The 14,212-nt window shown below is 52.9% G+C and overlaps 7 protein-coding genes across 7 annotated transcripts; 1 reads left to right on the forward strand and 6 right to left on the reverse strand.

Moving 5' to 3' along the window:
* Positions 1-28: 28 nt before the first annotated feature.
* On the reverse strand, positions 29-1,515 carry N7474_006280 (putative amino acid transporter; the record flags this gene model as incomplete). The annotated part of the gene is made up of 2 exons (XM_057197690.1): positions 29-88; positions 151-1,515. The coding sequence occupies 2 exons, from the start codon at positions 1,513-1,515 to the stop codon at positions 29-31; spliced, it is 1,425 nt and encodes a 474-aa protein (XP_057051130.1).
* A 733-nt stretch (positions 1,516-2,248) lies between these two features.
* N7474_006281 (GNAT family N-acetyltransferase) lies at positions 2,249-3,121 on the reverse strand (the record flags this gene model as incomplete). The annotated part of the gene is made up of 1 exon (XM_057197691.1): positions 2,249-3,121. The coding sequence occupies one exon, from the start codon at positions 3,119-3,121 to the stop codon at positions 2,249-2,251; it is 873 nt and encodes a 290-aa protein (XP_057051131.1).
* A 406-nt stretch (positions 3,122-3,527) lies between these two features.
* On the forward strand, positions 3,528-4,517 carry N7474_006282 (dihydrodipicolinate synthase family protein; the record flags this gene model as incomplete). The annotated part of the gene is made up of 1 exon (XM_057197692.1): positions 3,528-4,517. One exon carries the CDS (start codon positions 3,528-3,530, stop codon positions 4,515-4,517), a length of 990 nt encoding a protein of 329 aa, XP_057051132.1.
* A 670-nt stretch (positions 4,518-5,187) lies between these two features.
* Positions 5,188-6,874, reverse strand: N7474_006283 (oleate hydratase; the record flags this gene model as incomplete). The annotated part of the gene is made up of 2 exons (XM_057197693.1): positions 5,188-6,253; positions 6,330-6,874. 2 exons carry the CDS (start codon positions 6,872-6,874, stop codon positions 5,188-5,190), a joined length of 1,611 nt encoding a protein of 536 aa, XP_057051133.1.
* Positions 6,875-7,679: 805 nt separating this feature from the next.
* Positions 7,680-8,045, reverse strand: N7474_006284 (uncharacterized protein; the record flags this gene model as incomplete). Its single annotated transcript, XM_057197694.1, has 1 exon — positions 7,680-8,045. The coding sequence occupies one exon, from the start codon at positions 8,043-8,045 to the stop codon at positions 7,680-7,682; it is 366 nt and encodes a 121-aa protein (XP_057051134.1).
* A 788-nt stretch (positions 8,046-8,833) lies between these two features.
* On the reverse strand, positions 8,834-10,038 carry N7474_006285 (Short-chain dehydrogenase/reductase SDR; the record flags this gene model as incomplete). Its single annotated transcript, XM_057197695.1, has 4 exons — positions 8,834-9,096; positions 9,144-9,507; positions 9,571-9,890; positions 9,975-10,038. The coding sequence occupies 4 exons, from the start codon at positions 10,036-10,038 to the stop codon at positions 8,834-8,836; spliced, it is 1,011 nt and encodes a 336-aa protein (XP_057051135.1).
* A 939-nt stretch (positions 10,039-10,977) lies between these two features.
* Positions 10,978-14,004, reverse strand: N7474_006286 (uncharacterized protein; the record flags this gene model as incomplete). The annotated part of the gene is made up of 6 exons (XM_057197696.1): positions 10,978-11,115; positions 11,174-11,816; positions 11,867-12,050; positions 12,104-12,950; positions 13,040-13,831; positions 13,894-14,004. 6 exons carry the CDS (start codon positions 14,002-14,004, stop codon positions 10,978-10,980), a joined length of 2,715 nt encoding a protein of 904 aa, XP_057051136.1.
* Between the last annotated feature and the right edge of the window lie 208 nt (positions 14,005-14,212).

Below are 14,212 nucleotides of genomic sequence, written 5' to 3' on the forward strand. Positions count from 1 at the left end.
CTCGAGGAGGTTGCAGGCAACGAACTGTTCACTCCGGTGCGCCGCAGGTGAAGACCCCGTGGACGGTGCCATTGTGGTATTCGGAGATCTACGAACAATCAGGTTAGCGAATCTCTTCTTTCGCACACATGCGACGTGTTCCAAACATACAATATCAGCGATGCTCGAGTACGTTCCGGCGCCCAGGGTCACCAGGCCAATGGCAAGAATCAGCCCATTGGCGGCCGCCAGAAGCAGGTTGTGAGGCGAGGTCCAACTTCCCTTCCGGATAAGCATGAACCACATCAGGGAGGGGAAATAGAAGGTGAAGCCGGAGATGAAGAGGGCGGAGGAAATCGACAGCAAATCCGAGAAGAAGGGAATGACTTCGGCAATCACAAACGCGATGATGGTCCCCCCGGTGATGACGGCCAACCAGGTGATCCAGCCCATCTTGGTGTTGATAAAACGGATGGTCGAGTTTTTGAAAATCCGGCCATGAACCATGCGACCGAACACCACGGTGTTGATCGACCCACTGATGAAAATGACAGGGAGGGCCACCCCAAAGGCCACGCGACTCAGCGTCATTCCGGCTGAGAGCAGCGCAGGGCTCTGGACGCTCGGGCCGACAAAGGCGTAGATGGTGGCCCCAGTGACGGTGTAGATGACCATCTCCGTGAGGCCCAGGGCCCAGATGGACTTGACAAAGTCCGCCGGGGTGTGCATTTCGTCCATGAACGCAAACTGGCACATGGCAAAGCTGTAGGCGAAGATGATGTTGGAGACGGCGATGAACGCATCCTTGAAGGTGGTGTCGGGCGCGGGCCACGCCGACCATGGCACGGCGCCCAGTCCCCCGGGTTGGTTGGTGGCCTCGATGCCGGTGCCGATGATGGTGATGCCAATGGCGACCACAATCGAGATGAAGTCAATGTAGCCCAGAATGGCGACTTCGGTGAAGCTGGGGGGGACGGCCAGCGCCAGCAGAATGATGGCGGACACCACGCCAAACACCACGCTACACAGGCCGCTTTGGGTGATGGTCTGGAAGGCAATGGTGCCGGTCAGGCAGTGGGACCCGGTCAGGAAAATCAGCTGCAACGCCAGCATCGCAAAGATCAACTCGTAGCCGAAGCGGCCGAACATGAGGGTACCCGCATCGGCGTAGGTGCCCACCTGGGGGAACATCAACTTGACCTGGCCGACGATGTAGCTGGTGTAGATGGCCACGATGCCGAGGCCCACGCAGCAGATGACACCGGCGACCATGCCGAGCTTGGCGAAGGTCTGAGGGATGGACAGACTACCCAGGGCAATGGCCTCGACAATGAGCACGACGGTCAAGCGCTTCCAGCCCAGGCGGCTGAATTTCTGGACCCCGTGGTCGTAGATGTTGCGCTCGGCCTCGCTCATCTCCCCGACGATATCCGCGTCAAAGGGTGGAGGAGCCACGAACTCCTTGTCGGCGCTGGAATCGGCGACCTTGCTGGAGTCGTAGCCATTGTTGCTGGAATTCTCGTCGGAGTAGCCCATGATGAGCAATGAGGGAGGATTAGGGAGGTGAGGAACGAGGGGGACGAACAGTCCAGTCGCGTGGTCGGGGGGTGTAGGAGGTATATGTATCAGTGTCCAGGGAAAGAGTCTCTCGGGCAGGATTTGCAGCCACGATCGGATCCGGCTTTGTGCTGCAGTGACCGGCGCAAAAGCGGATTCGGTGACTAAGAGAGTCTCCAACACGTGGAGTACGACGCTGGTCCACTCGGGATCCTCCAACCAACGAGGAAGCCCCGTCCGATCCACTCGATCCACCAGGATTGCTCTGATACGCCCGGTGGCAGCGCCCCGATAAGAAGGTTTCGGGCGGTTATGTAAAAGAATGTGACTTGGGGGCGCCGGTTCGGCCTAGGCTGGGGATGATCAGGTTGGAGACAGTGCTGCAGTACCCCACGACCCCAGAGAGAGGGAGTGTGGGGAGAAGAGAGACGACACGGGGGGAAATTATCAAGGAGAGGGATTGATATCGATGGATGGTGGGAGATCGAAGAAGGACGGGAGAAGCGCAGCCACCAAAAAGACAAACCGAGCCGCATCATTCACTCGAGCGACCGGAGCCAATCACTTCCGGCCAGCCCGAGATAAGCAACCTGCCTCGTCACGTGATTTTCCTTCCTTTCCTTCCTTCGCATTGCCCGTTTCAGCCACCAAAACGCCACCACTTCCCCAAACGGGCATGGATCGATGGTCATAAACTCTGCTGCGAACCGGACTAACGACCTTCTGGAACAAAAATTGCAGTGGTGTAGGCGAGCTGCAGCCCAGCGCGCTCGGAGTTCCGGGCACTGCCCGTTCCTGGTCGATTTATCGTGGTCACCAGCTTTAATCGGAGCCGTTGAGCGGCAGCCAGCCGCGCCTGGATGAGGCCCGCCTGCACGCCCCGACCGCGATAGGATGGCAGCGTGCTGTCCAGGTACAAGTGGCCCACGCTCCCAGTTGGGGTGTCAACCACCGCCAAGGCTGCGGAGCCCGCAATCTCTCCATCGATCGTCGCGAGAAACAATCGGGTGTCCTCTCGGAGGGTCGCTATCTGCGCCAGGACGCGCAGTAAGGAGGGCGACCGGCCTCCGTCCGCAAACCCAGCGATCGACGCCTGGATAAATCGCTCACTACTGTCCTGCGCGCTGACCTGCTGGATGACCGGCCCGGCAGCGGTGGCGCCTGGGCGCGCGACAGGAATCTTATGGTTCTTGAGCGAGCACACATACGTGTTCAGGATGCCTTGTGCGGTATATCCCTCAGCTCGCAAGCACGATAGCGCCGAAGGATGCGCCCCCGGTCCGAGGTGAATTTCCGGACGCAGCCCGATGGCGGCGTAGGTTGATTCCAGGTCGCGCACATCCACGTTGTCCACGGGCCCTGTCGTTCCAAATGCCGCGACCCGATTCATCTTCCCCTGAAATTCGGGCAGGGTTCGGATGACTGTCCCTGCTCTGGCCCGTTGTTCCGTCAGGATGTCGAACTGGGGGAACAATTGGCGGCACACATCAGCCTGGCGACGGAGGTGGGTGACCTCCACATACTCGCTCTCTTCGGCGACGGCAGATGAAATCCAACACTGAGGAGCCGACATGGCATGCGACATGGGAACTGACCAAAATATCCGAGAAGTTCGTGGTGGTAGACAAACCCACGATGACTCATTGTCAGCCGCACTCCGATTCCGCCCTGCGATAGCAGCGAAAGTACCTCAGAGGACTCCGTGTGGTGATCGTTCATGCAGAGGGTTGGACGCAAACCATGTCGGTGGGATATCCGAGTCATTTTCTCCAACAGTCGCGCATCAGGTCTCGGGTAGACCGCCGAAGCCAAACATCGGGGCAGGCTTCCGATACCTTTGGCTCCTTGACGATGCGGGTGAGGTACTTCCGAGCATTGTCGGGGTGGGCATCCGACAGAACCAGATAAACGGCATCGACGGAGGGGCAACACCCATATAGAACCATCGACTCCTCCCGAATCCGACGGACAAGCTTGAAAATCAAAACATCATGGCATCACACTCAACTGTATCGCCTCACCCACACATCCCACCGGCGGGGGTCTGGTGTCCGGCCGTGACCTTCTTCCATCAGGACACAGATACCCTAGATCTCTCAGCCCAGTCACAGTATTTTCACTATCTCGCGCAATCGGGCCCCGCAGGGCTGGTCCTGATGGGCACCAACTCCGAAGCTTTCCTCCTAACGCGGGAGGAACGATCGCAGCTGATCTCGACGGCGCGAGCAGCCGTGGGCCCTGGCTTCCCTCTCATGGCTGGCGTCGGTGCACACTCGACCAAACAGACCCTAGAGCTCATCCAAGACGCTGCCACGGCGGGCGCGAACTATGTCTTGGTGCTTCCGCCCGCCTATTTTGGCAAAGCCACCACCATGGACGTGGTGAAACGCTTCTTTTCGGAAGTGGCAGCTAAGTCACCCTTGCCGGTAGTCATTTACAACTTCCCGGGGGTGTGCAATGGGGTCGACTTGGATTCGGAAACAATCACCACGATTGTTCACGAGTCAGCAGCGAGGCATCCCCAAGCCCAGTCTAATGTGGTCGGCGTCAAGCTCACCTGTGGGTCTGTGGGGAAGATCACCCGGTTGTCCGCTACTTTTGCGCCAGAGGAGTTTGCAACCTTCGGCGGCCAGTCAGACTTTCTCGTCGGGGGGCTTGTCGCAGGTAGCGCAGGATGCATTGCAGCGTTTGCAAATGTGTTCCCGAAGACTGCATCCCGGATTTACACGTTGTACCAGAATGGGCAAGTCGACGAGGCTATGAAGCTGCAGAGGAAAGCGGCATTGGCTGAGAATCCTATCAAAAGCGGTATCGCATCGACCAAGCATGCTGTTTCATGCTACTCGGCCCGCTTGGCAGGAATTTCAAGAGCAGCCGAGAAGCTGGCCCCTCGGCATCCCTACGAACGGGTTGGAGAAGCCGCCAAAAAATCGATTCGGGAGACCATGGCCGAGGTGGCAGCGATCGAGGATGGTCTATAAAAATTACCATCCGCGTTCGGTGTACATAGTTTATGCAACTTATGGTTCACGCTACCTCTACATCGCCGTTCAGATGCTAGTTAGACGAGGCGGGTGGTCTAGGGGACTGAACGCCCACCGTCATCGCGAGTGATCAAAAGATCATTTTTTTAAACGTAATATTAGTTAGTGATCGTGAAATTGCCACCTCTGGTTGTGCTCGGCTCTTAGGTCGTAGACTGAACCGCTACTAGGCGATCAGTCGCTCACCACGCTGCTCACCGATCCCTTCGATATTGCTCTGGCTACCAGTCCTTCACCTCTCCGAGCTCCTTGTGCCTACCTATGAGCGTTCCTTGAACCTTATCCTGTGATTGCAGCAGGTGATTGGTCCACGAGAGAGTAAACGGACTTGCATAAAATAGGATGTCAACTAAGATCCGCTTTTTTCCAGTCTTGACAAGAACCGCGCCCCAGAAGTCGACAAGCGTCAAAAGCTTATCTCCCACTGTATCTTCGACGTTAGTCCCAGCTTGGTCTGATTGCGGATGATGATGATGATGATGATGATGATGATGATGATGATGATGATGATGATGATGATGATGATGATGATGATGATGGTAGTAATAATAATAATAATAATAATGGGTTGACAGCGAACTACAATCTGGGGCCAAGTCGATCAGAATCACTTCCATAGCAAACTCCTTAGCAGATCCAAGATTGACGGTTTCTTCTCTTTAACATATTGCACATCGATGCCCATCAGTTGGGACACAGCCACTTGCGCAGTACGAACGCTGTAGCTTGTGTCCACACAGCTGAAGTGCGGAATTTCCGCGAATTGTCCGACCAAGCCAAGATTGGAGATGTTCTGAGGTATAACTGGCGGTCGGTCACCCAGGGAGCGGATTAGTAACATAGCGCTCATCCGTGGCATCACACGAGGAATGGTCATGGTGCGTAGAGTTGGAGAAGAGAAGTGCAGATGGCCTAACACTTCTTTCGTGATTTCCGCCCCTGAACAATCATACATTGGTTTTTTAACATAATTTCCTGGGCGCTTCGGGAGGAGTGCGAAGCCCCAGAAAATACGAATGGTCTTTGGTTGTTGGCTGAAGACTGGCTGTGTAGGAATACAGCAGCTTAATTTCCACGAGCTCTCCTGGAAAGAAATGAATGTCCCAGCTTCGGTCACGTTGTGTGCGTGTAAATCAACATATTCGATAAGGCTAGGATCTGCTGTGGTAATTGTGAAAGATTCCAATAGTGATTCTGACTCGCGGGTGCAGAAATTGTATGGATTGCCAAATACGTCGCTCCGGGATCCAATTTCCAACCAAAGTGACCAACTCTCATCGAGTTCATCGTGAGGCTCGAGCGAATGGCGTCCTGGAGGACGATCATTCGTTCCCCTAGTCACACCTGAGACAGTAGACCCCAGCGTCATAATGACAACGTCATCCCTACTGATTGTTTGCTGCATCTTAAATCCGTTCTGAATCATGTCCAGCTGCGAAACTGTCTCCTGACCGTCTTTAATAGTTGTCTCAATGTTCGTAATCTTCGTATCGAAGTGGAAATCCACGCCCAGCCTCTCAAGATGGAGAAACGTAGGCAGGTATATTGACTCGTTCTGGTAGTAACCCGTGAGGTCCAGACAGCTTAAAAGACTCAAGCTGTGAAATCCATCAATGTGCTGACGAAGAGCACGTCTGAACTCAATTGCGCTGTGCCACGGCTGGAATCCAAACCTGGAGGCACACAGAGTTTTTAGGAGTTAGAAATTGCATCAAAGGCCCGCTTAGAAGAGCTTCGGAAAATACATACTGAGCAGTCCAGATAGTCCAGAAGGTGCTTTGGAAGAAAGACGGGGGCAAAAAATCTTGAATCTGAGCTCTTCCCAGGCGCTTTTCTCCCCTCAGCACAAGCATTATTAACTCCAAGCGATGTTGAACGCTCAAATGTAACGAATTTGTATGTATGTCATTCAGAGCGTCGTTTTTTTGGACCAAGAAGCGTGTGCGACTATTGCGCTGTTTGACACGCCTGGTCTCTGCCGATTTAATATCATCCCAAACGGTGTGCCCGAGGCCGCTCACTGAAGGCACCAAGGCAAGAAGCTCTGCTAAAGGGGTTCCGACCGGAACAGGTAAGCATGCGGCGAACTGATCATATCCATTGGTGGGATCTCCGCTGTTGTGCAAAACTTGTCCCATTGAGATATGAGAATCCAAAACGTGCACCTTCGATGCAGGTACCTTGGCAAACTGCACCAAATAGAGCGCTGACGCTAAGGATGCAGTTCCACTGCCAAGAATCCATGCTTCAGTTTTGTCGGGCGAACGCTTGTATTGTCCTCGGATTTCGTTCATGTTGTTTTCGGGCTAAGTTTTTCGACGGCTATCGGATATTGAGAAGTAGAAATCCTGCGGAAAAGGCCAATCACCCTTCTTACTACTAGGATTATAAAGTATGATCACCATGAGTTGACGGTAGACATAACTAATAAACGTATGACCACATGGGCGTCATAAGGCTGAGGTGGACCAATCAAAATGCATTCCTATGTCTTAGCACCAAGGAAGATCTAGCAGCTACCAGGGGCTGAGACGATGATATACATGTGAAGAAAGGCCTAGAATCTGAATCGGCCCATCATCATCACCAACTTGGACATCTGTCCCGACCGAGGCATTGTTCTTCTGAAGTGAAAATTTTTGCGACCAAAGTTTTGTGGGTGCTTAGTAGTTGCTTAGTGTGTGTTAGTTATGCAATCTCGATAACTAACCAGCGAAGCCAACAACCTAAGATAATCTATATGACGGGATTTACAGATGACCAATATTGGGTAAAAAGGGCGTTGAACATGGCTACCTGCGACGATATTTTGGGTGCCCGGTTTACATCACTTAGCCTTGTAGTGTAACAACATGCATTAGTCTCGTCGAATGTAGGGGTATTCTGCAACTAAATTCAATGGGCTACATCCTCAAAGTGAGAGGCTCTCCATACTGTATAGCGTGATTGTCTAGTTTCAAAGAGGCCTGGAGCTTAACTATGGTTAAAGCTAGTAGTCGCTAATAGAAGATTTGTTAATCATCTTAAAATTGTTAAGAGGAAAACTTGCGGCGGGTATGTAGAGCAGTGACCAATATATATATTCTGGAGTTTGATCGTTCAAATTTCGGATTGCCTACTATGGAACGCAGGCACCAGAGAGGTTGGTCTGTTGCGGTCGCGGATCTCAACTACGACCAAAAAGTCGCCGCCGAGCGCCATCAACAACTTGGATGCATCCAGCTCCTCCACCGGCTCCAGCATCACGCGATAGATGCGGACCCCGATCTCTACGCCAACAGGGGAAGGGCGAATCAACACACCCGCATTGACGCGAGCTTCTTGTATCAATGCTCCTAGGCAATCCTCGCTGCCGTCGCCGTCCTGCACGCCATTTCGGCGGGAGCTTGTATATTTCGGTAGAAGTCGATTCCAGCCTTCGGAGGGTCCGAACCGGCAGGTTATTGCGACGGGACAAGGCCACATTTTCGTCTGGCATGGTCCACACGTGCCTCTTTTGTTAAAATCGCAAGTTGATCTCACTTGGCAAGTGGCGCAAGGTCAGCTAAAACTGAGTTAGTGCACTATATGACCTTTTACGGACATGGTTCTCCACATTCTCGCAAAGTGATCTCAGCAATATGCGCTGACACTGATCTAGATTTTGAAGGCCGATTTCTTGCTCACATGGTATGAATGCTGTATCTTTTCTTTCTTTTTTGGGGGGGGCGCTGCTTCGTCTCTTTCTCTTTGAAGCGGTGCGTTGGTGCAGATCCTTAGGGAGAAATCGGACATTGTCGCTCAAAGATGACGCAATCGGTCGGCCTTCAGGAGCAGTCAAGATGAAAGATCAGCAACCATTTTTTCTTATCCCAAGGTAAAAGAGAGGGAGGACGAGCCGATGTGGAAGTCATTGAGTGCCGGCTTCCCACTGCTGCAACTGAGAGAATCTGGGGAAACTGGGTCGACTCCAGCAGACACATGGGATATCCACTTCCGATCCACTTGCGGGGGATGCATCTACATGATCACCATGTGGGCAACAAAAAGTGGGCGTCATGGGTAAAGAAACATTGTCCAATTTAGTTCAATTTATGTGCATAAAAAAAGAAGGCAACTTTCAAGATGCCAATGGCCCGTCTATATATATCCCAGTATATTGGTGTATCCATTGTATCCGGTTTATCGAACGTATCGAACTGAGGCCTTTGTTGTCGCAAATGATGATGGGTATCGAGTAAAAAAAGTAAGGGAAATTTCAAGGGCGTATACTTCTAGTGCACTCCGTTAACCAGTCCGTTCGTCTGGCCATTCACCTGTTCTTTTCCAACGCCGATCTGAATGCTCTCAAGCTTGCTGGTCGGAACACCGGGCGGAACACCGCTCGAAATAATGCTCTTCTTGCGAAGAGTTGCGGTCCAGATGGCTCCATCATCAAGCAGCTCCTGTCCCATTGCCAAAGCCTTGGATGGTGCCTCGCCCAGCCACTGGGTTTCAAGCCGGTTGATATTCTTTTCAATTTCCCAGGCTCGGCCCCCTCAACGAACATAGAAGAGCCGTTGAGGGATTGGTCGACAAGCATACCAGTGGCCACAGTCGCAACTTCTTGGGGACTGTTGGTTGGCAGGTTGGCCTGCTTCCACTTCTGCTCGATCTTCTTGATAGTGTCGGTCTCGGTCACCCAGGGGCAGATAGTATTAACCCGCAGGCTGTGCTTATACGGGGACGAGATGTAGCTGCGCAGCGAGCGCATAAGGCCAGTCACACCATGTTTGGATGCCTGGTAGACAAACAAGGATGGGCTATCTTTGAACCCGGCCACGGATGAAAAGAGCAGAATGGATCGGTCGGCATCCGGGCCACGATTGTGGCGAAGATAGACCGAGGCAATGCGCGAGACATACATGGAACCGAGAAGATTAACATCCAGCACCTTGTGGGTGGGTTTCTGGCAAGACCGGTCACCTCTGGTTCCCCCAGCTTATATACCAAGTGCGATAAGAGAACTTACCTGGCGAACTGTCTGCAGCGTGAGACCGAAATCGAACCAGTTGCCAATCTCCACGATACCAGCCGCCGAGACGACGTGGTCGATGCGACTGTAGGTCTCGAAGGCCAGGTCAAACAGACCCAAAACCGAATCATAGTTGGTGACGTCGGTTGACTGGAAAACAACTCGGGGAGCCTGGTGTTCTTCCGCCGGATGGAACACTTCAAGGCACTTCTTCACTAAACGCTCACCGGTGATGTTGTCAAGGTCTCCAAAACAAACGTTGGCGCCATTTTCCAGGCACTGTCGTACTAGACTTGCACCGATGCCGTTGGAACCTCCTACACAGCTCGTGTGAGCCCACAGCGGGATGGTGTGGGGGAGTGTGGGTGGAAGCAGCGCAGGGGATCAGGGGGAAGGCCTACCGGTGATCAGGACAACCTTGTCTAGAAGAGACTCAGAAGAGAGGTTGGGGATGAATTGTGCCATTGGGGAAGAGTATAGTATAGCAATAGCCAACAGATGGAGGAGAGGCCACGTAGAGGAAGTAAGTATGTAGGAATGAGAGCAGCGCGCCACCCGCACCGAGCATGAGGCCGCTTATATAGTTTACCGTTCCATTAGTCCAGCCCGGAATGGGCATTGCTGAAAATGCCTCAACATGCCGGGCCCAGAGCCCCTAAGGGCAAGTGACGCGAGCGTTCATCTCGGGATGGCATCATTGCCAAATGTCCGGGCAGGCCTAAACCACTGCTTCAAATGCGACATGAGAGGACGGTACCTCAGCCAACCGCCACTAGGGAAGTGTCGGCTCCATCAAGGGGCAGGCGGCGGCAAATCAACGGGCCTAGGGAAACACCGATTTTGGAACAGAGATCCACCGGTCGGGGGCGATCCACCCTTCGTAATGCGGGGAACGCGGGCAATGACGGTGGTGTGCATATGGAGACGAAAGTCTCTTGCGCCATGGCCAGTAGTGGCACACACCCACGAAAATGCAAACGGTGGCTGAGGATGTTAGGTGAAGCCAATTGAGTTGCCTGAATGCACGGTGGACATTCCTGCCAGCTGGAGTTCACCAATGAGCCTGTCACGGCCTTGTCAGCAATCGGTTTTCTCGGAAGGCTGTGCTCCGCCATCATGGCCTAGCGGGAGGGGCTGTCTAGAGCGCGGTGTCGAAGATAAGAGGTGAGTGGATCATAAGAACAAATGGGAAAAGCGTGATTATTCCCAATAATGCACAATCAATTCCAACTATACATAAGATTCCCAAGCGCGAGATCGAATTATAACCTATGCCACCCCGGCAATGCAGACGTTGAGAACCCCAAACCAGGCTCAACCCAAAATAAAATGTCTATCCCAAAGAAAGGCTAGAAAATACAGAGACCCAATAGGTGGCAGGTACAGCGAGTCGAAATCAGCCGCCTATCGCCGGGAGACGCAGCAGAGGATGCCCGACTTGCCCAGAAACCAGAGGGATCCAAAGAAGCGGAACAGCGACAAGCCGGCAGTGGTCCATAAAACGGCCGAAAAGTAGTGGGAGGTACGGTCAGTCGACGTGTTCTGTGCAAGTTAGTGGACCGTGAAACATGTAATTGCGGAGGGAAAGGGGGCAGCTTACCGTGAGACACAGGCGTGAGACATCCTGGCTCGTGATGCAAAGCGCCAGGACCAAATTACTGAAGATCCAGAGCAACACCAAGTTGGTCCGGAAGGCCTTATACGAGTCATCCATATTCTTGTCTTCCTTCTCCTCCGGTTCCGCATACGGCGCCAGTGCCCGCTTCACCGTGGACTCGAACTGACTGTCGATGTCGGCCTGAGGCTTGTCGACCTCTTCGATGAAATTTGACTTGGCATCGTCTTTCTTGGTCTGCGCCGCCGGCAACGCGTCGCCCTTGTCGGATCCCTTGGTACCCCAGGAAACGTCATGCCAGTTACAGAAGGCGTAGACCATAAGCACATTGATCGCACAGGTCATACCCATGAAGTACGCCCACGAAGAGGTGAACATGTGCCAGGGGTCCATGTATAGGAAACTGGCCACGAAGTAAACACCATATGTGGAAACCAATGCAATCAGGACGATTCCGGCACTAGCGGAGCTGAAAAAGGATGAAATGAAGGCACTCACGCCGTCATCCCAGTGAAAATCCATGGTGCCACCGGTGAAAGCATTTTTGACCAAGTAGAATGACAGGACCAAGATATAGCCTTGGACAATGCTAAAGTAGGCAAAAGAAAGTGTATAAGGCAAACGGGAACTGCGCCAATCAGCTTTCTAGATACCGAGGAATGAAATTTTATGACTTACCCTTTTGGTCGATTGCCCAGTGCCAGGATGAACTGCAGCATCAGGAAAAAGATGTACCCATACTTGAGGAAGTTATTGACAATCGGAGATGCTTTATTCCCGAAGGGCCATCCTTGGTTTTTGTTGGCTTCGCTCGGTGTTCCCACAAGATCCATGATCACTGATGTGGTGAGCCAGAAGGAAGCTATAACATGTCAGTGGCCGCACGCTCAAAGAGGGGAGTAATGCAACACCTACCCAATGAGAACCAAGTCATGATGAGACCGGCACAATTATAGATCATCTGCACATGGAGGAAAAATAACCGGATGATGTTGTGACCGCTCTTGTAGATCCGACCAAAGTGCATGATGGCGTACAAACTGGCCGCGAAGGATCCATTCAGCCACCGGCGCCGCTGGCTGATGAACTCAGCCGACCCCTCCGGAACATCGGTCTCACCCTTGGACGCCTTCACATAGGTCAAATGCCACTTGAACCCGGCCTTAGCGACCAGTTCAAAGCAGAGAATACGGTCTTCGGCAAGGAACATATTCTTTTTGAAAATGTTCATACCCTCGATACCCTTCTTGCCTAGCTGTCGGGAGAGTGTGTGATCACCGTGGAAGTACTGCTCGAGGGGTCGACCCATAATAGCGCGGTAGCGGTACGCTGAGAAAGCACCCGGTAACACACTAACATACCCGAACGAACTTTCCAACGGCTTGTCCAGAATGTTAGAGATCTTGTACTCAAAATTCTGCGCCGCCACAAGGGGATTCATGAGATTCTTCCAACCCGGGCCCAGCATCGCATGGATCTCACCACAAGATCCACCCAAGTTTTTGTCGTTGTAGAATGATTCCCACAGGGCTAGCAGGGACTTTTTGCCTGGCTTCGTACCAGCATCAATCAGAACCACTACTTCAGGGTTGAGGATTCGGCTAAATCCATTGAATAACCAACGGTGGGAGTTGATCTTCTTGCTGTTCTTTTGCTTCAGGCAGAAAATCATCTGGACCGGCGGGAGATTGGTCGATTCGTTCCCCTGAGGACGAATCAACTGCTGGTTGGCAGTGACGGAGAGCTGGGTGGTGTATTCGAACTGTTACTCGTTAGTCAGTGACTCCCGAAAGTGGGCCAAATGTTCGAGCATGCGATAAGAGGAAGAGGGATCATGGGATTAAAACGTACAATATGTGCCACGGTTTCTCGACCATCGACGGATCGCTTCATGATTCCATCTTGGTAGACACCAATCGTAGCCAGCACGTCGAGAGTGTTTTTGTCACAGGGATCAATCCCATCGAATACCATACAACACACAATCTTCTGCCAGGCTGGCCCGCCCTTGTTCCAGAACTCAGACTTTTTCAGATTGACGATATCACGGATATTTTGCATGACACCATGCAATGTCCGCGACGTCAACACTTTATCTTCGTTGTAATACGTGACGGCGATCAGCAACTCCGTGTGGCGGTTGTACATGGCGGGTCGCAGATTGTAGCCGTTTCGAAGGGTAAATTCATCCGGATCACAAGTGGCCGCCGTGTAGCGCAAATGGGTAAACTCTTCTGGGAATCCTTCCTCCGATTCCCGGTACTCTCTCTGGATTGCATTCTGGATGGCACTCGGGACCGGATAATCCACGCTCAGCACTGAGCCCTGCACCAGCTTGATTTTTCGAGTCGCGTAACGGCGCAGCCCTGAACCAGGTGCCTGTCGCTGCTGCCACGCTTCCGACGGGGTCTCAGACATGGGAGTTTGAACTCCCGAGCGGCGATTGATTCCGCCCACGGATTCCTGGTAGGGACCATCGGGGAAGATAGTGACGCCGGGATCATGCAGGGTATAGCGACGCAGGGAATCCGTCGAGGCATATGGATCGTCATAGGGCGCATTCAACGGGCTCGGTTGGCGGTAGAGCAACGACTGTTGGCTCTCTGCGTGCTCGTTCTTTCCCTCGTAGCCGTACGCCTGGGCCTTCACATCCACAGTCGACATTAGTCTCGTTCAAGTCTATCCATCCCGGTCATGTCACTTACCTCACGAGAAGAAAAGTTGTGGGAATACCTGCTACTTTCACTCGGTTGCGGCGAATGAGCCGACACGGGCGAGCGAGGCGAGCGGGGAGACGTTGGCAAAGGCGTTCCCATGGTGAACAGCTCCCCCACGGGCGAAGAACCAAATGTGACGATAGACAGAGGACCCGATCAGACAAAATCCACGATCTCCGACCAGAAGGACGAAAATGAATCGTTAGGCAACCACCGCAGCTTCAAATACCAGTAACGAGGTGTCCACGAATCGTCCATCCACCTCCCAGCAACGGGCCTCTAATCTCTGGGGAGCACTGCGTAGGTG

This window comes from Penicillium riverlandense (assembly GCF_028828495.1).
Source record: "Penicillium riverlandense strain IBT 135883 chromosome Unknown utg000006l_segment0_segment0, whole genome shotgun sequence".
NCBI lineage: Eukaryota > Fungi > Ascomycota > Eurotiomycetes > Eurotiales > Aspergillaceae > Penicillium > Penicillium riverlandense.